Source organism: Oculina patagonica, chromosome 10, assembly GCF_052425735.1.
Source record: "Oculina patagonica isolate OP01 chromosome 10, crgOcupat, whole genome shotgun sequence".
NCBI lineage: Eukaryota > Metazoa > Cnidaria > Anthozoa > Scleractinia > Oculinidae > Oculina > Oculina patagonica.
In genome coordinates this window covers 11,949,431-11,973,366 of record NC_135767.1, presented here as the reverse complement: position 1 = coordinate 11,973,366, position 23,936 = coordinate 11,949,431, and the positions used below count along the sequence as shown (strand labels likewise).

Genomic DNA, 23,936 nt, shown 5'->3' with positions numbered 1-23,936 from the left:
TTTTGTTTAAATTACACCATAAGTTAAACACGGCACTTCTATTTTGTTTTTTGGCCTTGCAAAAAGAAGAACTGATTAACTTTACTAATAGTGTTAAAAAAAGTAAAAAAACCCTTTTCCTTGCAAGAACAAAACTGATTTAAGAACAATAAAACTTCGCTCTGTCAGTAAATAAGTTTTATGTCGCTAAAAGAAGAGACATACACATTACGTACCTGTTATTTACTAGACATAATACTTTTAAACAGGCAGCTGCTTTGAAATCAACTAAAAGAACAAAATATATTATGTAAAGTTCCGCCTTTGCTTTGACGTTTCTACGTTTATGTCACAGTATATATATAATGTTACACCCCCGCCTTTAGAATATCTCTGACTAATGCATGTTTCAGGAAATAAAATTGTTAACGTCGCGAGGCAATAAATCAGTGCGATATTGCCTTTAAAGGACAAAGCTGCGTATTTAAAAAATTTTATCTTTTGAAAGCGTTTTCGAGATACTTCGTTTCCCGTGAAAAAATAGCGTAGGCAAAGACGCATCAATGAGCATGAAATTGTATTCGTATGGACGGGGCCTAAGCTATAAAATGATTCTTGTTAAATTAATTAATCCGACAGATACAACGCCTGTCTTATTGTCATCTTTACTGCTTGCCTCACTTCGTGGATCCTCCAGCAATAAAGAAGCGGGTTTAAAGACGAATTTAGGAAAACAAGAGTTCCTGTTATTCCCCAAAGTGCTGGAAGAAGTGGAAAGGCCCCAGTGCTAGTGAATATAGCAGTAACTATAATATGTGGTAGATAGCAAACGACTAATGTCATCAAGATCCATATTCCAGTACATACCGTTTTTCTGTATCGCCTAATGTTCATTGGTACACGCCCACTTGGCTGTCCTTGGTGAATATGAACTTGTACTTCGGTTTTGTGTCGGTGAAGTGTCAGGAAGATTTTCGAGTAGCAAAAAGCTGAGATCAAAAGGCAAAGTGATTGTAAAGTGTACCCATAAATGTTCGCGATAACGTTGTCCCACAAAACCATTAAAGCATAAGCAATGCCGGGTATCCAAACACAGACAACCAGTACCCGGACTCGCCTCAAAGTAACAACGTGTTTGTATCTCAACTTCAACGACAGAGCGAGAAGTCTGTCCACACTTATTGTAGTCAATGTTAGCAACGACAAAGAAGTCAACAATGTAAAACTGGTTGCACTGACGGCTGCAGAGTAAACACAAAGTTATATCGATTGGAATGGCTTTATTCTCCACTTTATAAAATGAAAAACAGCGGCTGGCCCCACGATAAGACCAACAAGAAGATCAGTGATTGCAAAGCAGCTGTACAGAAGTTTTGATGGCGGATGAAGCGAAGAATCCTTGCGCAACGCAACTAGGATCAATGCATTCCCCAGAACTGTGGGAATGAAGAGGAGAAAGAATATGGCAGAAAAGAGCGGCGTGTACTTTCCAAATGTTTTAAAATAGCCTGTGCAAACCAGATCTCTTATTGCGTCAGTGTCCATAGTAGTGGGGAGGGTTTTATTCGTCGATTAAGAACAACGTACCGCTGAGAATGGTAGGTCATCGGCTGTGTTTTGTAGAAAGTTTGTTAGCTTTATAAGTACCTCAGTAGATAAAGTGGGCGTTTAAATTAAATTTCGCATTTAAGAAAACAAGCAATGACGTTGTTTATGGCTTCACAGAGGCTTTAAGGGAAATTAAGTCCGCAAAGTGTCAATTTAGCCACTCAGCAAGGAAACTTTTCTGTGCTTCTTAGCCTAAAAATAGGTCTCTTAAAGTGAACGATAGAAACCATAAATTTAAAATTGAAGGCAAGCCAAGACTGTCAATTGTCAAGCCAGATGTCTTCCTGTTAACTTCATATAATAAAAAGTGAAAATGGACATGGGAATTGTTGTCATCTAAAAGAGGCGGAGATAAATACTTTACACTGTTCATCGTCCTGCGAAGTAAACGTTTGCCAAACATATCGTCGTTTAAAACGATATTTTGAACAAGAGAGAAAATTGACCATAGACTAATTCCATCTTTACAAAAGACGAAAGCAACATTTAAGGATGTAAATTCATACACGGAACGTCAATTAGCTAGTTGTAACAATGAGTTTCTTTCTAGATTGTTCTGTTTCCATTTAAAGTAAACACACGTGTGCTTTTAGTAGATTAAGGGACAGCAATCCTTAAGCATGCACACGAGGACTTTGACAGGAAATCTTTCAGAATGTTTGTCAAAAAGGAAGAAGTTTTTCCTTTTGGAGTGTGCATCAATATTCATTGCACGTGCATCAAATTGAATTAAATTGAAGCCATGCAATGAATCCCGTTATTATTTCTGTATTTTAATTCAAATTTTAAATTGTATATATTATGTAGTTGTAATTTGTAATCCGAGGGCCGCTTGTTTGTCAGTAGTTTTTACTGTTTGCCGTTACCCTCTTTTAATAAAGTTGATTGATTGATTGATTAAAACTTATTAATCCAACAGACACAACGCCTGCTATTTTGTCATCTTTACTGCTTGCCTCACTTCACGGATCGTCCAGCTATAAAATTAAATAAGGGAGTTTAGGACCAATTTAAGATAACAAGAATACCTATTCAATCCCCCAATAACGCGAATAGGCCATAAGGATCCATTTATAGTGAACATGACTGTAACTATAACATATGGGAGATAACAAACAACAGGTCCAATATTACTGTAGATACCGTCTTCCTGCATTCTTTATTTCATTCGTCTGTCCTTGGTGTAAATTGTCTCCTGCTTCCATTTTATGGCGGTGAAGCGAGCAGCTGTTTCGAGTAGTGAAAAGCTCAGACAAAGAGAAAAAGGAACAAAATGATTGGAAAGTGCACCGGGAATCTATAAGAAGAAAACCACTGCTCGAACTCGCCTAAGAGCGTTACACTTTGTCTGTATCCCAACAACAGAGCGAGAAGTCTGTCCAGACTTAACACGCTTAATGCGGTCAACGCTAGCAATGACACGGAAGTCAAAGCAGTTAAGCTGACTGTCGCAATGACTGCAGAGTGCACGCAAAGGTCTACTAACATGTCCGAATCTTTTCTCTACTTATTGCATCTGGTCACCAACAAGTAGATCAGTGACTGCGAGGCAGCCGTACGACAGTTTCAATTGGGAGAGGGGGGGGGGGGAAGGGGGGGACACGAAGAGAACACGACTTGCGCAACGCAATTAATATCAGTGCATTCCTCATAGTATGCTATTCCGCACTGCAACAATCATCGCATCGCATTTAAGATTGGGGATAAAATTCGGCGACCCGACAAGAGTCGCAGTGCAAACTAAGTTCATCATTGGTGGGTGGGTGGGTAGGTAAAATTGTACCATACAAAAGACTCCCAAAAATATTCACCAAACCTACCAGCTGGCTACTAATCGCACTTGGCATGTTCCTTCCGCCGCTGCACTTGAACAATGTCAATTTATTCATGATTTGCAGTACTTATATGCGATGCTGATAATTTATGCAGTGCGAATAGTATCCTATTCTGCACTGCAACAATCATCGCATCGCATTTAAGATTGGGGGTAAAATTCGGCTCCACCTAGAATCACCTATGCTTCATTGATCAGGAGACCATCAATAGGCTCTTTATACCCCAATACTCATAATGATATCCAAACAAAGAGACCATTGATGGTCTCCTATGGAGGCCAAGTCACACCAACACAAATACAAAATACCAAGACAACACTTGCATCCTTCCCCAGTGGTAATAAAACATGTCAACGCCAATCATATCAGCATTACACTCCGTTAATCCCTAAACACCACTCTCAAACCTAACTCCCAAACCTTACTCCTAAACCTTACTTCCAAATCTTACTCCAAAACCTCATTCCTAGTCTCATTTTCACACCTAACGTTATAATACACTTATTTTACCAAACCTTGTGACCTTATAACCATTCTGTATCTGGTCAACCTCTTCGAGGAAAACCGCGACTGTCACCCCATTACCGACCCCAATGGAGTTCCCCAGCTGGTCAATCCAATCGATTGACTCTGGAGGATATAATGCAAAGACTAACAGTTTTCCCTCAAACTTGGAGTCGCACTCCAATCCTAGGTCAAATAACATCGAGATTTCTCAGGAAAAGAAGGGATGAAAACCAGAAGTCTCGTAGATACACGAAAGGAGGAAACCAAACGTTGATGGGGGAACCCATGGAGCCAGCAAGGGGTGACAGTCATGACCCAGCATAGCCGGGGGAGTTTGTTTAGATACTCTTTTTCACAACTGTCACTCCAAGCAACCCCTGAACCAAGGATCAAAAACGAAATCCACACCTCACTGGCCATAACATTCTCGCTGTCATAATTATCAATCAAACAACTGGAATAATTTATGGCAACAACGAACAGATTACATGCCTCACTGGCTACAACATTGTCACAGACTGTCGTAATCATCATTTAAGCAACTATATTATTCCATGGCAAAATAAGTGACTTATATGCCTCACTAGCCAAAACATTCTCACAGACATAATCATCAATCAGACATCACTTCATAGCAGCAACAGGCAAATGACATGCTTCCCTGAGCATAACAATACTTCATGGCAATAACAGGCAAATCACATGCCTCATTGGCCATAACTTTCTCACAATCATAATCATTGATCAGACAACTCGCTGAACGAATCATTTTATGACAAAACAGGCAAATTGTCTGCCTCACTGGCCATAACATTCTCACAATCATAATCAGCGATCAGACATCTCGCTGAACGAATCATTTTATGACAAAACAGGCAAATTATATGCCTCACTGGCCATAAAATCACAATCATCGATCAACATCTTGCTGAACTAGTCACTTTATGACAAAACATGCAAATTGTCTGCCTCACTAGCCACAAAATTCTCACAATCATAATCATCGATCAGACATCTCGCTGAACGAATCACTTTATGACAAAACAGGCAAATTGTCTGCCTCACTGGCCACAAAATTCTCACAATCATAATCATCGATCAGACATCTCGCTGAACGAATCATTTTATGACAAAACAGGCAAATTATATGCCTCACTGGCCATAACATTCTTACAGTCATAATCATCGATCAAACATCTCGCTGAACGAATCACTTTATGACAAAACAGGCAAATTGTCTGCCTCACTGGCCATAACATTCTCACAATCATAATCATCAATCAAGCATCTCGCTGAACGAATCATTTTATGACAAAACAGGCAAATTATATGCCTCACTGGCCATAAAATCACAATCATCGATCAACATCTTGCTGAACTAGTCACTTTATGACAAAACATGCAAATTGTCTGCCTCACTAGCCACAAAATTCTCACAATCATAATCATCGATCAGACATCTCGCTGAACGAATCACTTTATGACAAAACAGGCAAATTGTATGCCTCACTGGCCATAAAATTCTCACAATCATAATCATCGATCAGACATCTCGCTGAACGAATCATTTTATGACAAAACAGGCAAATTATATGCCTCACTGGCCATAACATTCTTACAGTCATAATCATCGATCAAACATCTCGCTGAACGAATCACTTTATGACAAAACAGGCAAATTGTCTGCCTCACTGGCCATAACATTCTCACAATCATAATCATCAATCAAGCATCTCGCTGAACGAATCACTTTATGACAAAAACAGGCAAATTGTATGCCTCACTGGCCATAACATTCTCACAATCATAATCATCGATCAGACATCTCGCTGAACGAATCACTTTACGACAAAACAGGCAAAATATAAGCCTCACTGGCCATAACATTCACAGGCGTAATCATCTATCAAATAACACTTTAAGACAATAACAGGCAAATTACATGCCTTGCTAGCCATAACATTATCACAGTCGACACAATCGCGATGCCAAAACCACGTGAAAAAACAACAAAAGAGCCACTCCCTTGGGGCGTAACATCTATCCGCCATGAAAAACAAGAACACTAAACGCCCCATAAATTAGTAGTGCTTCGTAAATTACATAGCCCAACCATGTGGAAAAATTGCTATAAGAATCGCCTCCATTTAGCCAAGCAACGAAGACAGAAAAAGTAACATATAAAGAAAAAAAGCCACCCAGCCGACCCAACACTGTCATTCCGTCGTACGCACAATAACATTTGCCAGAGTTATACCAACGTGAAACAACAATACCCTGGACAAAATATTACCTCACGAATACACCGCCATGCGGTTTATCACGTCCAAGTGCTTTTGCTCCTTGTGTCGCCTGCGATTAAAGAAGGCCCGGCGGGTCTTGAGGCATCTGAACTGCTTCTTGTTGCGGTATTGCTGAAAATTCGCGTTGATAGAGCTGATAAAACCCGCATTCGAGGTCCCCGCGCGAACTATTACTGCGAGCGATTCAGTACATAAGTTCAACATTGACTGGCGAATATAAACTCGCACAAGTATGTATACAATCAGTAAATACGCACTGAAATACACATTTGCGGTAACACTCAACCTGATAGGCCTTATTCCGCAGTCAGGTCAAAAGGCTTGAATTGCAGTTCCCGATGAAGGCTCGAAGAAAAGGCACAGGCATGTTCCGGGAGCCGCTGCACTTGAACAATCTCAATTTATTCATGATTTGTAGTATTTATCTGCGATGTTGATAATTTATGAAGTGCGAATAGTTGTGGGTATAGAGAGGGAAAAGTATAGAGAAGGGTAGTGTATGCTTTTAAGATCTTATGCAAAGCAGAACTGGGATGGTTCTGTCCACAACCTTGGTAGGATTTTCCATCGCAAGTTGAGTATGATGCATTGGTAAAAACGGGGAGTCTTCATGCATGCAATGACTTGGGCGATTACTAAATTGATTAAATTTTTACACCTAAGTAAATGTAGTAAGCGTACGGCATTGAAAGACAGGTAAAAGCGAAAAAAGATGTCGGATGTAATGTAAGTTTATTGTTGCGCATTCACTTTGAAATAAAGGAATAAAACACAAAGCCAACTCTTGTCTATTCTATGTTGGCTGCCACATTCAGTTTAGAATGAAAATCTGACATCACCATATATACATGTGTTTTTTTAGAAAGCTTTCTGGAAACGAAGAAGTACCGAATTTTTCTTAAGTTAAAATTCAAAATGCTTCTTTTCTTTGTGAACCGTGGACGCTTATCTCCTTATAGACTGCTCCAAGTCGCTTCTTTGGCTCACAGGAGACAGCTGGACACAGAGGGGCGCGCGCGGGTTTGAAAACCAAAATGGCGGCTGATCACGGAACCCATTTTTCGCGGCAAAAAACGCCAGCTGGAATCGGTGTTGCCTTCAAGCGACAAAGCTTCCTAATCAAAAGTGTTCACCTTTAAGAGCGCTTTCAAACTACTCCACTTCCCAAACAACAAGCGTTTTTGATCCTCAAGAGTGGACGTTATGCAAAAATGCATCGAAAAGTACTTAAACTAAGGACGACGCCCAAGCTATGAAATTACATGAATCCCGTTAAACTAATCATTCCGACAGACACAACGCCTGCCTTATTGTCATCTTTACTGCTTGCCTCACTTCTTGGATCCTCCAGCAATAAAGAAGCGGGTTTAAAAACGAATTTAATGAGAAAACAAGAGTTCCCGTTAATCCCCAGAGGGTTGGAAGAAGTTGAAAGGGCCCATTACTAGTAAATATGGCTGTAACTATAATGTATGGAAGATAACAAACCACTTATGTCATCAGGATCATTATTCCAGTCCATACTGTTTTCCTGTATCGCCTTATGTTCAGTGGAACACCTTCATTTGGTTGTTCTTGGTGAACATGTACTTCAGTTGTATGGCGGTGGAGTGTCAGGAAGATTTTTGAGTAACAAAAAGCTGAGATCCAAATGCAAAGTGCCTGTAAAGTGTACCCATAAATTAACGCGATACTATACTCCCAAAACAACAGTATTGCATAAACAATGCCGAGTATCCAAGCACCGACAACAAATGCCTGGACTCGCCTCAAAGTTACAACTTGCCTGTATCAAAACTTCAATGAAAGAGCAAGAAGTCTGTCCACTCTTATTGTAGTCAAAGTTAGCAATGACACAGAAGTCAAAATTACAAAACTGACTGCACCAATGGCTGCAGAGTAAACACAAAGGTCTTTACCTCGCCTCAAATCTGTTGTCCAATTCATGTGATTAAGAGCACCGGCTGGTCCCACGATAAGACCAGCAAGAAGATCAGTTATTGCAAGTACTATTTCAAAAACGAGTGCGAGGGTTTCATCAGGTTTCCAAACGCGACAAAACTTTTGAAACCACGAGGCCGCAGGCCGAGTGGTTTTATTGTTTTCGAGCGTTTGGAAACCTGGTGAAACCCGAAGCACGAGTTTTTGAAATTACTTCTCCAACAAAGAAAATTAGATAACTTTTCTATGTAACGGTTATTAGCAGTGCCTATTCGGACAGGTTTGTTTTCGTTTGTTATATTTTTACAATGGAACTCGATCATGTCACATACTTGCTAGGCCATCCTGCAATTGTTGGCTTTGTCAAGGCTATCTGACACCCACTTGTTAGATTTTCACAACTTTCTGTAATAATTATTGATTGTATATCTCCCGCTTCGTTGGTTGTTTGATCGAAACAAACGCTCTGCTTAGTACTTTGCTTCACCGTGGCGAATAGATTTAGACAAGGAGAGTTTTGCACAGAAACGGCCCGGTTCCAAAGTGTAGCCTCTGCAAAAACAAATGGACGGCTTCATTTTTTGGAACGGCATAGAGTGGTGGACGTTGAAAGTGCTAACGTTGGAAACACGTGGCTTCTTCAAAGAAAGTAAACCTACAGAAGAGACAGCATCGAACGAGAAAGCAGTCAATTCTCAGTAAGCCCTTTTTATTTTGTGGACTTGAATAACTGTTCGATTCACTTAAAGAAATGTGTGTAAGTTTCGTAATGAAATGTTTAATGGTGAAATTTATTGTCTGCATCGGAAAAGCGATTTATTAAACGTTGTTGTGTTGCTTTATGAATATGCAGATTATGAAACATTTTACACACGGGTTTAAAATCGTTTCCAAACACGTGTGGTTTTCAACTCGTTTTTTCATTGGGTTTCTAAACTCATCCACCTGACCAGAATGGGGCGTTCTGGTTGGCTAATAACAATATGAATAATTAATGAGTTTGAGAAGGCAGCTGTACAACACTTTCGATGCTGGATGAAGAGAAGAATCCTTGCGCAACGCAACTGGGATCAATGCATTCCGCAGAATTGTGGCAATGGAGAGGAAAAAATATATCGCAGAAAAAAGCAGCATATACTTTCCAGTTGTTTTAAAATAGCCTGTGCAAACGAGAAATTGAATCTCGTCATCTTCCATAGTCTTGGTAGAGTTTTTCGTTAATCGAGAACGGCGTATCGCTGAGAATGGTTAGTCACCGACTGTAAGTTTGGTGTTAACCTTGGTAGAGCTAAGTGGGCTTTTAAATTTATGACACATTGAAGAAAACATTCAGTTAGTGTTTAATGGTGTCACCGAGGCTTTTAGGGAAAATGGAAATCCCCTTACCCAAAAGTCACGCAAAATAATCTAACCACTTAAGTAAAGATCAGTTTACTATTCTGTGCTTTCTTTTCAAACAGTAAAAAAATAGTTTGATTTTGAAGAGGCGGAGGTTATTACTTCACACTGTTGATCGCCCTGCGAAGCAAAGACGTGCTAATGCTAAACATATAAAAAAACGATAGTTTAAACAGGCGAGAAAATGGGTCATAATTGCATTTTGATATTTAAACAGAAGCAACATTTAAATGCATACACAGAATAATAATAAGCTAATTCACATAAAAATTTACTTCCTCTACAATATCGCATATGTTTAAATTCTTCCTTTCCCTTTTAAGTCTTCATAATAATAAAAACCTGAAGCGTTTTCGCAATACTACGTTTTCTATGAAAACGGTTTCCGTGTATCAACAGAATGTTAAAAGGGGACAATGGGCTAAAACTGGCATTATATTTAAAAAAAGCCATGCGTTTGTTTTTAACAAATGAGCATTAGTGAGGATGGGGCCTATACTTCTAACAGGCTGAAGTCATGCGATGAATCCCGTTACAACATCTGCCTTATTGTCATCTTTACTGCTTGCCTCACTTCTTGGATCCTCCAGCAATAAAGAAGCGGGACCGGGTTTAAGGACGAATTAAAGATAGCAAAAATATCTGTTAATAAATCTTCAAATAGCTCGAAGGGGCAGTAAAAAGGATCTTTTAATGGTTAAAAATCCATGTATTATGAATTTAGCTGTAACTATAACATATGGAAGATAACCACCCACTTGCTTTTTCAGGACCAATATTGCTGTAGATAATGTAGCTTAGTGTTTTCCTGTATCGTCCTCTGTTTTTGGCGTATTTTTTTCTTGCACGTTCGTTTGATGGTGGTAAAGCGAGCAACAGTTTGGAGTAGTAAAAAGCTCAGACAAAGAGAAAAAGGATAAAAAGTGATTTCAAACTGTACACATATACTACTTTGATAGTATAATGCCTAAACATCATTATTAATGCATAAGCAATGACAGAAATTCTGAAAAAGATTACTTTTATATATAATTTTAAACAAAACACGACACTTTTGAGTTTTTCAGACATGTTTTGGAAGAAAACCAATCTGCCATCCTCAGTGCGATTTGAAAAAGGTTACAATAAAATATAAATGGTAAGTAAAATAACAAAAACATGTCTGCAAAACTTAAAAGTGTATTGTTTTGTTTAAAATGTATTTTATCGTTGCTTCTACTTAAAACTCTTATAATGCTCTCATAAAGCAAACCAGTAAAAGCGGCTTTAGTAATGAATGCAGAGTGCACATAAAGGTCTATCCATTTGTCCAAATCTATTCTCCAAATAATCCTTGTCAAACGCGAGGACCTATCGCAGGACGAGAAGCGTACGCTTTCTAGATCTAGTGCAAAGCAGAAACGGGGTGGTTTAGTGCTAATGGTCTTGGTAGAGTTTTCTATTGCAAATTGAGTATGACACATTGGCGAGAATGGGGAGTCTCCATGCAATGACTCTGGCTGACACCTAACTTTAGTGTTAGTGATTGGTTAGATTTTTATATTTTTATTCTTAAAAAGAGGCAGTTAGCATATGGCATTAAAAGTCGAATGAAAACAAACCAAAAAAGTCGGATGTAAACGGCGTAGATAATAATTTTTTTTTCCGGTGAGGCAACTTGAACGGATGGAATTATAAAAAGCCCTTTTGAAGTATTGGTAAGAATATGGAGTCAACAATGACTTGGGTGACACTAAATTGGCTACAGTTGTACAACTACTTAGAGGAAGTAAGAGTGGTCATTACTACCGAAAAAAAAATGATGGATGTTAACGGCGTAGATAATGGCTTTGTTAAGTCTATTATAAATTTAATAATTATTTATAATAATAATAATAATAATAATAATAATAATAATAATAATAATAATTTAATACTTATTCAGCGCAAATGAAAATTTGTGACCCTAAGGACACAGAGCCGATACAAATATCAAATGCCACGTTGCAGTTAGCTGTATGTCATATACTAACACATGTAAATCTTCTTGGTGTACTCATTTTCAAAGGATCAGTTACCTCAAAATAAGAGTTCTCTATCATAGAAAAACACCAAAGGAGAAATAAAATCCTGAACAAAAAAATGATTGGTTTTACATTTGTACACCTACGTAAAGGAAATAACTGTTGGCATTACTGTAAAAGGAGGAGGATGTAAACGAACAAAAAAATGTCGGATGTCAACGTCGTAGGTAATGGCTTTATTGAGTCTACTTTATATTTAACCATTAAATGAAAGTGTGTAACCCTTTATAGGTCACAGAGCTGAAAAAATATCTAATGGAACGTCGTAGCTAGCTGAATATCATCATATTTTAACACATGTAAAGCTTCTTAGAGCCTGGTCATTTTCAAATGAGCAGTTACCATCATACGGATCGCAAGTGGCAATGGAAAACTCGACGGCCAAGGAAGAGCACAAAAACAGCAAGCGCTGCTTTGTTGCTGGGGGAGGGGGGTAAGGGGTGGTGGCGGGGCAAAAAAGGTATGAGAGTGAAAGGGGGAAGCTCACGAACGAATATAAAGCCTATGTTAAATAGTGTTCAATTCGGTTATATTCCCAAATGGCATTATTAATGGAAGTTTAAGGTTAAGTAAAATTAACTATAACTAACATCTTAAGGTAAAACATACATCCATAGGCACGGAAATTTATTTTACCATTTATCATTGATCCATAGACACATAGCCTTTATTTATCTACGATGAAGTCACAGCTTTCAGCTTGTGAGGTTCTTGCACAAACTTACATAAAACAAAACGATTAAAACTATTCACATTTTTAAAAACTGCAATAAAATGGGAAAGATCTTTACATTAAACTAAAAATATATACGAAACTAACAAATATGTACAAAGAGCCTTAATACACAAATTGTCGTTAAAAGTCTTTCTTACGTTCAAGGCAATAATCTCTCTCGAATCGTGAGGCGCCGGATAAATGCGTGTAATATAGTGCATGCAATTCACGAGTAGATGATGAATTTTTCTTTGATGGTCCACTTTAATGCGTTTTGTTTTATTTAATAGGTTTAGCCAAGCCTAAAAGCAAAGCTCCCCGATTATTTACTTCGCCCTTTTCGTAAATCCGAATTTACTGACCGATAACAGGAAAAAATATAGCACTTGAGCCCGAGATCCATCGTAAACCATTAATTGGTCAGCGGTAAACTTCAAAAAAAAAACATTCGACCTCGATGAGTTCTATATGTGAGCCCGCGATATGGTCATGTGATATTGTTCAGCGGATACCTTGTTTTGACAGCTGTCAATTCACCATGACATGGATGTCCAATATCAAAGATGTAAGCTTGCGTTAACCATAACCTTAAACCTATTTCTGAAGTATGGCCGCCATGTTGGGGCGACGTCGTGGGCACGCGCCCGCGAACCATGCCGCTATCCATGATGACCATGAAAAACCAAAGGGATGGGTCTGTTAATTTTCCATGGGTTTGGGGCTCTGCTCTGCGGCCCTTCGGTCCGCTGGGAGCTCCGCTAGAAACACATACTTTTTGATAAGTGTTTACTATAGTCTACACTAAAACAGTGAAAAACAATCCGATTTGGATACTCCGACAGATACTCCAATTTGGATGCCATGCGACAGGAACTTGCTTTAGCGCTTTAAAAAGTCCTCGTTTCCATTCACAAGTCTTTACAATAAGAACAAAACTGCGTTTGCAGAAGCGTTTACCAAATACAACGTTTTCTATGAAAGCGGTCTCCATGTATCAACAGTATAAAGGGGAGAATAGGCTAAAACTGGCATTATATATATAAAAACATGCGTTTTCAAACAGACGCACATTAGCAAGGATGGGGCTTAAGCTACTAACAGGCTGAAGCCATGCAATGAATCCCAAAAAAATTAATTTATCTGACAGACACAACACCTGCCCTATTGTTATGTTTACTGCCTGTCTCACTTCTTGTATCCTCCAGCAAAAGAGAAGCGGTGCGAGACGTACGTATTGAAGATAGCAAAAACACCTGTTAATCAACCTCCAAATAAATTGAAGAGGTAAAAAGGATCCATAAATGGTGAAAAAAATCTATTAATTGTGAATATAGTTGTAACTATAGCATATGGAAGATAACCACCCACTAAACAACGTCTTCAGGACCAATATTGCTGTCTTCCTGCATCCTTTATGTTTAGTAATATTCTATCATTCGTCTTTTCTTGGTGTGAAATGTTTTGTACTTCCGTTTTATGGCGGTGAAACGTCAGGAAGATTTTCGAGTAGAAAAAAAAAATGATTCAAAGGAAAGAATTGTTTGTAGACTTTACGCCTATGCTTTTGCATAGAAATCCAAAACATTATTAAAGAAAAGGAATCTGGGAATCCAGAAAATATATATAACTAATGCTCAAGTTTCTCTCGGCCCTAACAATAGAGCAAGAAGTCTGTTCACACTTAACACAGAAATCAAAACAACAAAGCTGACCTTAGTAGTGACTACAGGGTGCAAACAAAAAAAGTCTCTCCATTTGTCCAAATCTATCCTTCAAATAAAAAATTGAACAGCAGCGGCTGGTCCTTCGCTAAGAGTCCTTGCCAAACGCAAGGACAAACGCAGGACGAGAAAGGTTTGCTTTCTAGCTAGATCTAGTGCAAAGCAGAACTCGGATGGTTTTGCTAATGGTGTTGTTAGAGTTTTCCATTGCAAGTTGAGTATTGTACATTGGTGAGAATGGGTGGTCGCCATGTTTCGACTTGGGCTATCACTAAATTGGTGAATTTTTTACACCTTAGAAGAGGTAGTTAACGTATGACACTAAAAGAGCTAAGTCACCGTATTTTAAGTAATTTTTTGGATCAGTTATAAATTGAATGAAACCTTAAAATAAGAGTTCTCTAACATGGAAAAACACCAAAGGAAAAATGAAAACGCCGAAAATAAACAATGATTGGTTTTACTGACGAAGATTAAGAAGAATTACGAACGACAAGCTTGAAAACATTTACCAATTTTTTTTTTAAGTTGTGTTGTCCGTGACGTAGCTCCTTTAAGAGGCTGATAAAAACCAAACAAAAATTGACGGATGTAAACGGCGGAGGTAATGGATTTTTCCGTTTAGGCTATTTTAACGGATGAACATGGAGTCTCTTATGACATTCGATGGCACTAAATTGCTACATTTGTACACCTACGTAGAAGAAGGAAGAGTGGGCACTACTGCAAAAGGCGGATGTAAACGAAAATGTCGGATGTTAACGTTGAAGATAATGGCTCTATTGAGTCTCCTATAAATTTAACCTCATAAAGGTGAAAAAATATCAAATGCAACGTTACAGTTAGCTGCATTCGTAAATCGTCTTAGAGCCTTGTCATTTTTAAGGGAGCAGTTACTGTCACACGGATCGCAAGTAGCAATGGAAAGCTCGACGGCTAAGGAAGAGTACAAAAACAGCATTCAAGATTTGTTTTGCACGGCCGTTTCGTCAGGAAAACACTGGATGTTCTTTTCGGCAATAAACTTTTTCTTCTCCATTACTGCGATCCTTGGGAATACTCTAATTCTTATTGCATTGCACAAGGAGTCTTCTCTTCATCCGCCATCAAAACTTTTGTATCGCTGCCTTGCAATCACTGATCTTTTAGTTGGCCTTATTTCAGAACCAAGCGCTGCTTTGTATTACGCGTTCTTAGTAACAAAACACGGCCTGGATAATCGTTGTTTTATCCCCACAGCAATCTCTACAGTCAGTTTTACAACATTATCTGCCGTGTCCTTGCTTACAATGACCGTAATAAGTGTGGACAGACTTCTCGCTCTGTTGTCGGGGTTGAGATACAGACACATTGTAACTCTGAGGCGAGTACGAGCGCTAGTTATCTTCTTTTGGATTCCAAGCGTCATCTTTGCCTCAATGTCGTCTTGGAAGTTCAAGATCACGAAAATTTTTAACTACACAGTGATAGTACTTTGCATTTTTATATCAACCTTTTGTTACTCTAAAATCTTCCACACACTCCGACAGCATCAAACGCAAGTTCGCCAACACCAAGAGCAATCGAATGCAGGAAGAATTTCTTTGAATTTAGCACGATACAGAAAAACAGTGTCTACTGCCATGTGGGTAGAAGTTACATTACTGGCTTGTTATCTGCCATACAGCGTAGTCATAGCCATAGTTACTATTCACGGACCATCTCCGTTTCTTCATATTATTTGGAAAATAACTTGGACTGTTTTATATTTGAACTCCTCTTTAAACCCATTTCTATATTGCTTGAAGATCCGAGAGGTTCGGCAGGAAGTAAAAAAGACTATCAGGCAGTTTTTATGTTTGTGAAATCAGGTCTGTTTTAGCTGTTTAGTTAAGAGTGTGACTTTAAATGATAAGTGAAAACAGGCTTTATTATACCCTAAGTTCCACTTTCTTTTTTCAAACAAATAAAGACGCTTAACCTCACCTCTTTGATAGATTTACTTCAGTGGGCACCAGATTTGTTTAACAATTCTTCTCAACGGAGATTTTTTTTCAATTTAAGTTAAACGTCAGCCGTGTTCTATTGGAAATCCGCGAATCTGATTGGTTCTCCTACTGTTTTATATTTGCTGATAGAAATCAATCACGTGCGCGTTGCTCTTTGAAATGACAATTGTTTTTTATTTTTGGCTTAAAAGTGCAGAAAATTGTAATTTTTTGAATTGACTGTAATCCTTTTGAGCTTCTACTAAAACAATTAGGTTAGACGCCCAAGTTTTCTATGGGCGATAGCCACCTCAGCCGCGTTTCGTTGGCTATTTCCTCATAGAAAACTTGGGCTCATGGTCTAATTTTTAAATAGCAGGAATGGTAAATTCATATTTCAAAAGGGGATAAGTTTCATTCACAAAATGTTATACTCCGTGAAATACAGACAAAGGAAAAAAAAATCAAATACTGTATTTTACTTATCGCTATCAAGACACGAATAAATATACAAAGGAACACATCTTTGTGCAGATGATTTAAATTTCTTCATTCCGTTTTTGAATTTTTTTGTTTAGTAACTGTTTTGATCATCTAACAGCTTTCAATCAATGGACAACAGTTCTTTTAAGAGTACTGGTAATTTTCATAGTTAATTAACAGAAGAAAGCAACGGCAAGGTTTTATACAAGGGGATACAGGCGTCCTCCCCTGCTTTTATATTCAAGCCATTTCCAAACGATCGCAAAACACTCACTTTTTATAATGTTGTCGGTGAACTTAATGAGGTAACAGGTAGATGTATGTTTTTTCAATGAAGCTTAAAAATAAAAACGATAAAAAAATAAATGTTTTAGACTATGATTTAAAAGCTAACATAACGTTTAAAGGTTATGAAACACTGTTTTATTTTCTTTTAGTATAATTTCAGAGGTGATTATAAGAATTGAAGCATTCTGATTGGTCCAGAAGCTCGGCTTATGAGGCTATATTCACCACGCGCGAGGTGATTATAGCTTTGAAGGCTTGGTTACTTAGCCACGCCACCTTTGACATCCAGGCAAGTAAACATGGCCGCTTTTGCTGAATGAAAATTTCTTTGATTTGAAAGAAACCAGTCCAAGTCCTGGATATTTTAAACAATGGGAATTTAGACCGAAAATATTTTCAAGAGATGGTTCTCAAGGCATTAGAAATGATCGTAAACACGGCGGTTTTGGCGATCGATGAGAAACTCAGTCAGATCGATTGAGCAAACATTAAGCTTATTTTATAGTTCTCTTCTCACCGGAGCTACTCATTTTCGAGAGGATTCCCACATTCGCTTAGAAGTCTTCAACAATCATACAAAGATGCCGGACATCAATCTTTCTCATAGCGTTTGTTTTGTTCCGTTTTATTTCTTTAACTAAATAAATTCTGATTGTAATCGATGAATTGCATACTGGTTTACACCGTATGCAAGCGAACACTTGTGTTTGCTGTTTTCTTGTTTGCTATCGTTATTTTTTTAAGTTCTTGATGATCAGCTCTAAAAATTATACTAAAACAATTATTCGCCTTAGGCTCAGTGATTATTGTTGAATAATCCCCTCGACTTCGTCTCGGGGATTATTCAACAATAATCACTTCGTCTTCGGCGAATAATTGTTAAATATTTAAAAGTTACTTTCTATAATTTTTAGCTACAACAGTACGATTTTTAACTTTACAAACATCTTTCGGCAGAAACTTTTGCAAAATTATGCGAGGACAGGTCGGTAACCGTCGTTAGCAACGATGTGCATAAGTTATTTCGCATACAGTTCTTGTGGTTTTCCGACGTCATTGAAAATTCAATAAATTCGATATAACCGATCCACGATTCACATCTACAGTACATTAACTAGTTGAAAAACTTCATACGGACACCACACCGACTGTTAAGAGAAAAATAGCGTACAAAGGTAAAACAAATTTAGAAAATAAAAGACAAACTTATTAATAAAATACCGGCAGCATAGTTTAGATTTAAAAAATGTCGGTAGAGTCTGAATTAACTTTTTTCGCTGGAAGAAAATTTCATTGCAGGTGTCTAAAATCATTAAATATGTAAAGTATTTCCCGTATTTAAATGTCACATTTTACTTCATAGTTTGATAAGAACCTTTTTTATGGATAAGAACATAAATACCGATAAAATGCAGCAATCACCAGATAGCGTTTGCAACTTTTTAGAAATTATATTCTCAGAATGTCGCATTTTGAGCCGAAATAGCAGCGTCATTAAAACAGAATATTCGTTTATGCAAACTGAATAAACCTAAAAGTTCAGCATGGATTCTATTTAATTGCGAGCAGTTTAACTCTTCTGTTCTATTTTGTTGCCGACAAAAAGTCAGCTGTTTGAACCTGTTTCAAGCAAGAACCACGTGACTTAGACGAAGCCCACATGACTAAGCACTTCACTATGACATACAATGAGCTGCTTGTATGTAAAAGTCACATACAACTCTCGTCCCTCATAACAGCACAACAAACAAGCAATGGACAACTCTACGACCAAGGAAGAATACAACAAGAGCATTCAATATATGCTTTGTACAGCCCATTCATCGGGAAAGCATTACTTTTTCTATTCTGCTATAGACTTTTTCTTGTCCGTTACTGCAATCCTTGGGAATACGCTGATCCTAGTTGCGTTGCACAAGGAGTCTTCTCTTCATCCGCCATCAAAACTGTTGTATCGCTGCCTCGCAATCACTGATCTTTTAGTTGGCCTTATTTCTGACCCAAGCATTGCTTTATATAACACTTCGTTGGCGACAGAATACCGCTTTACTGATCTTTGTCTCTACTCCGCAGTCATAGGTTCACTCAGTTTTACAATATTGTCTGCAGTGTCTTTGCTAACCATGAGCGCAATCAGTGTGGACAGACTTCTCGCTCTGTTGTTGGGGTTGAGATACAGACACGTTGTAACTCTACGGCGAGTGCGAGCATTTGTTATCTTCTTTTGGATTCCAAGCATCACTTTTGCCTCAATGTCGTTTTGGAAGTTTGCTATTCCAAAAACTTATAACTACACATTAGAATCACTTTGCATTTTAGTGTCAACCTTTTGTTACTCGAAAATATTCTTTTCACTCCGCCATCATCAAACTCAAGTTCACCAACACCTAGGACAGCCGAACGGAGGAGGAATGTTCCAGAACATTGCACGATACAGAAAGACAGTTTCTGCCGCGTTGTCGGTACTTGTGGCATTAGTGCTTTGTTATCTGCCATATAGTGTAGTTACAGCTATAATTATTATTCACGGATCATCTCCATTTCTTGATTTCATTTGGGAATTAACAGTAACTCTTGTTTGTTTGAACTCGTCTTTAAACCCGATTCTTTATTACTGGAAGATCAAAGAAGTAAGACAAGAAGTAAAGAGCGCAATCAGACAGTTTTTATGTTTGTCAAATTAGGTGGAGTTTTAGAAACGATTTGGGAACGTGGCTTTAAATAAAATGTGTAAAAGATCTTCATTTTACACTCTTGTTATGAATAAATTAACTACACGCAACTATACCTGTTTGCCCTTTTTTACTTTAGTAGGACCGTATTTATTGTAATCGTTTCAAAGTGCGTTTATTCTTTAGTAGGAATGAGAATTTCTTAGTTCAAAGAGGGATTACTTTTGCAAAATGTTTTATTTCGTGAACTACAGAAAAACATATGGGCAAACGAGTTATCGTTATTAAACCACAAATAAATATGTATAAATACATTTATTTAAACACATCTTTATGTTTGTGATTGACATTTTGTCAGGCCGCTTTTGAATTGAATAACATTTTACCTAAAACAGCTTGTGCCTAGATTGCTCTTTGATCATGTAGCGGCTTTCAATCGATAGGCTGCAAATTTTTTTAATAGTAGTGTTTTCCCTTATTAATCAATCAGCCATTTCCAAACGATGAAAAGCTTGTGGTAATGTTGTCGGTCATTATAGGAATAAACTGATGACGGCCTAGAATTTAGCTTTGTAGGAAATGAGGTAACAGGTGTTCCTTTTTTTTATGAAGCATGAAAATAATGAAAAAATAGAAATCGTTTTGACTACGAATACAAAGCTAGCATTATATTTGGAGTTATAAAGTATTTCCTTAAATTTACTACCTTTAGTTTTAGATACAACACGAAGATTTTGAACTTTACAAACACTTTTCGGCAGAAGCTTCTGCAAGTTTGGAGAACAAGTCGGTAACAATCTCTTCTGCTGTGAAAGGCAAAGTGGCATTGCGTACAAGCTTGCAAAGCTCCTTTTTGTGCGTGATGATGATCTGTTTGCCAGCAGGAATTTCCTTCGTAAGCCTTAGAAAAGAAATCGATGACCACAATTTGCGCGGCTTGGCTTTGCTCTTTGTTTATAACAGCTTGTTGTTTTTGGCCAGTCGAACACTATTCTGCAATTTTGGCACCGATTTCTCAAACTTCCGTTTCCCCCCTTGGAGGTGCAGAAAATCAGCATTCAACTGTATTTGGGTTAAGTTTCAGTAGCAACCATATATAGAGACAACAATTTGTTTTTGCAAGAGATCTTTTCTTTTTTTCAATAGTCTTGCAATATATTAAATTTTGCACTCCAGTTTATCTCCTCGTACCACTTGCATCTCCTGAGCATAATGTTCCCATGTAAAGTTAAAAGAGAACATAAGTTTATTTAATAATAAAGTTTCCTGCATTTGAGTCAAATGGATTATGCAAATTTTTGTTATATATGTTTTTAGAGTAAAGAACGTTTGCGCTTTTGATCACCTTTTAAGTAGAAATGGTAAGGGGGAGGGGGGACCCACGTGATGATTTTTCTTGATTGTGAAAAAGAAAATTACCCTCTGATGCTGAAACTTCTAGTAGTTGACGTTCATGGAAATTTTTAATTGTCAACTATGTGTGCGCAGGTCGGGCGAAGTAATCCCGTTGTGTATTAACAGAAGGGAGTATGAATTTGCACTTAAGTCCGATGGTTAAAATGCGACATTTAAATGTATTTTAAAATAAGCTGTCTTAAATACTTGGAAACGGCTACCCGTTGTTCAATCCCTTGGTATTTCTCATAATCAGGATAAAGGTCGGAACTAAAAAATTATACCTGCCCTCTAAAAAACTATTACGACCCATTTTGAATAAGATTCCTTCCCACCACACTTCTTCAAAACCCTGTCCCCAATCAGCATGCAAATAGAATATTCAGCATCTGACATATTAATAAATAAATAAATTTCACCTTTTTACTGTATTTAAGCACAATTTTATTGATTTTGAGTACTTCGCAGTAATTTTGGCCCGTTTTCTGAAGTTTTGGAAAAATTTTGAAATCCAAGATGGCGGATCCAAGATGGCGGCTGTTTTGACATCATGATGTAATTGTCACGTGATGGGACGTCATAAGCCCACGTGATGTATACCAAAAGATAGATTTTCGGATATACTATATATCTTGTAAGTGTCAATGTGATTGCTTTAATATTCTGGATGTTACGGAGGCGGAATCCCCCCCCCGGTCTGCAAAGATCCAAAAAAAGCGGTCTGAATAGGGTTAATGTGTGAAAATTATAAGTAACGAGGGTGAGTTCTTTATCCCGGCTTCCAAACACCAAGAAACAGATTAAAGCTGTCGGCTGTCGGCCAATGGCCTCGTGCTTTCATTATTTTGTCTTGTTTCGAACCAGTTATATATGAAGCAAGAAACCCGTGTTTTTGACATGTCTTCTTAAATGAAATAGTAAGAAACTATGCACTGTTAAATTTATGCCTCTTTACGCGGGAAAGCGCTTGCATGCATGATTCATTAGCGTCCGATCACGTGTGAAAAGGAGCGGCAAGTTACAGACACCTGACTACGAAGAAGAGAATTTAACAAAGAAAACTTTAACAGTTTTTAACGAATAACAGATTATTCCGGTGGTTAAAGTTTCCGTTCTGCATCCCAGAGATCTGGGCTAAAAAACAATATTATGTTTTCTGCCTCGTTTTTCAAAGAGTTCCGATTTGGTGAATCTCGATGAATCTCATTTGCGGGGTATTCTGCAGTTGCTCCGAGATCTGTTACGATTTACACAAGGTTGCATAGCTATCGACATTTGTTGAAGAAATGGTTATGAATTGTCGACTGAGGAAATTTGTCATGGAAGTGAAGGGAAAGGTCAGGATATATATTCACCGAAGACGGTTTATGGAAAAGTTCAGTGTGTATTATCCAATGCCATCCTTTTTTTATGAATTGTTGTTTTTTTATATTATCTGGATTTTAAATTTATTCATTGTGGCGACTAATTGCTACGTTTGTGCTTAGCAGCCTCCTGCTGAAATCCATTTGAAAGAGTAGTGACTAAAATGGATACTCCAAAATCAGAAATCCGCTTGGAGACTGGAACTCATTTTGCATATTATGCTTCCGTTACTAAGAAATAAATAGGCCCAGCCAGGGGGGGGGGGGGGGTAGTGGGATACCAATATACCCAATTTTTTCCCCCTGGGATACCAATATACCTGAAAACTGCAAAAAACGTTGATAGCAAATACCTAAAATTAATAAATCTGATAACAAAGGCTGGTGTAACTAGGGGACGGACAATGATTTGTTTGGACGGGAGGGATCCAATTTTTTTTTAAGACAAACAATTTTTTTTGTGTTGTTATCTGTGTAAACAGTTCTTTTGGGCTGTGACTTCCGGCAGACAATTTTTTTTTTGTCCAGATAGTGGCCTTGTTTGTTTATTTATGTTTAGAATGTAAAACAAAACAGTTCCTTTTCCTCTTTTTTTGTCTGCTACGTGTTTCATGTGACCAGCACTCACCTCTTTTGATCAGGGTGTCTTAGAGTTACACAAACAAGTAATTCCGGTTTTTCAATGACATTTTTATAAGCAGCTTGCAATTGAGAATAAGTTAATGTGACTAAAGAAGAGGCCGTAAGGCCCCTTTTCAGCCTAGGGGGGTCTGAGGGCATTCTCCCCCAGAGAATTTTGAAATCTAGAAGATCGGAAATGCAATTTCCAGCGTTCTGGGCATCAAAAAGAGTGCTGTTGATCATATATCATGATGTATAAATGGCTGACTATCTATTGTCATCAAACTATTAATTTCTCCTTTCTCCTTCTCATGTCTGCAACAATTTATTTGAGCCTTTTTGCTCTTGCAAACAACTTTTTCAGGATTTTTGTTCCCTTCCCCATCTCCAAAAAAATAATTGTCCTTCCCTAATTAACAGCTTTGACAAAGTCAAAACCACCATTCATGACCACCCGCAGCATGCACTCGCATGCGTATTTAGTGATGCAATAACTGAAGATCTTTCATGATTTTTAGGCGATGACGTCGCCTATAAGCTGGGGAACGATGGAGGATTCGGGTGAGGGTTACTTAATTAATTATTAAGCGATGACGTCATGGCTGAATGCCGGGGAGCGAAATTCGTTTGGCCGTTTTTATGCCCCACTAACCGAAGAGCATAGGAAACTAGAGACACGGATGGGAACTAACTACAGAAATAAATGAGTCGTAACTAGAGATAAGTTTAGCACAACAAAAAATCGCCGCGAAGAACACAAAGCAAAATATTCCTGGGAATTTAGAAAGGACTAATACAGAAATATAAACAAAAGAGACAAATTATATTTGACGAGTTCTTTAATATTCAGTGAACAGACATTTCTGCAATTGGCCTGTGTAAACAATTTTAATTTTAATTTTTGACCTTGGTCGCTCGAGGAGAAGTATCGTATATCAGGCTTATACCAGATGTCACGCTTCAAGCTAAGATAACGCAACGTTTGTTGAAAAATCATTCGATACAGAAGTTGTCATCTACTTTTATTTATTATACATTATTTTTTTGACAAATTTCCTGTTTATTATTTAAGACCC

General features: G+C 37.8%; 2 protein-coding genes and 2 pseudogenes across 2 annotated transcripts; 2 read left to right on the top strand and 2 right to left on the bottom strand.

The window, feature by feature from the left end:
* On the bottom strand, nucleotides 1-1,524 carry LOC144667245 (melanocyte-stimulating hormone receptor-like; annotated as a pseudogene).
* Nucleotides 1,525-7,509: 5,985 nt separating this feature from the next.
* On the bottom strand, nucleotides 7,510-9,363 carry LOC144667244 (uncharacterized; annotated as a pseudogene).
* A 5,580-nt stretch (nucleotides 9,364-14,943) lies between these two features.
* LOC144667243 (melanocyte-stimulating hormone receptor-like) lies at nucleotides 14,944-15,914 on the top strand. The gene has a single exon (XM_078528645.1). The coding sequence runs from the start codon at nucleotides 14,991-14,993 to the stop codon at nucleotides 15,912-15,914; it is 924 nt and encodes a 307-aa protein (XP_078384771.1). The 5' UTR covers nucleotides 14,944-14,990.
* Nucleotides 15,915-18,534: 2,620 nt separating this feature from the next.
* Nucleotides 18,535-19,567, top strand: LOC144628654 (melanocyte-stimulating hormone receptor-like). The gene has a single exon (XM_078486794.1). It carries the CDS (start codon nucleotides 18,563-18,565, stop codon nucleotides 19,490-19,492), a length of 930 nt encoding a protein of 309 aa, XP_078342920.1. The 5' UTR covers nucleotides 18,535-18,562; the 3' UTR covers nucleotides 19,493-19,567.
* Nucleotides 19,568-23,936: the final 4,369 nt, after the last annotated feature.

What these genes read in the sequence shown, in the direction of transcription:
- LOC144667243 (XM_078528645.1), top strand. Translation starts at nt 14,991, where the DNA reads ATGGAAAGCTCGACGGCTAAGGAAGAGTACAAAAACAGCATTCAAGAT.
- LOC144628654 (XM_078486794.1), top strand. Translation starts at nt 18,563, where the DNA reads ATGGACAACTCTACGACCAAGGAAGAATACAACAAGAGCATTCAATAT.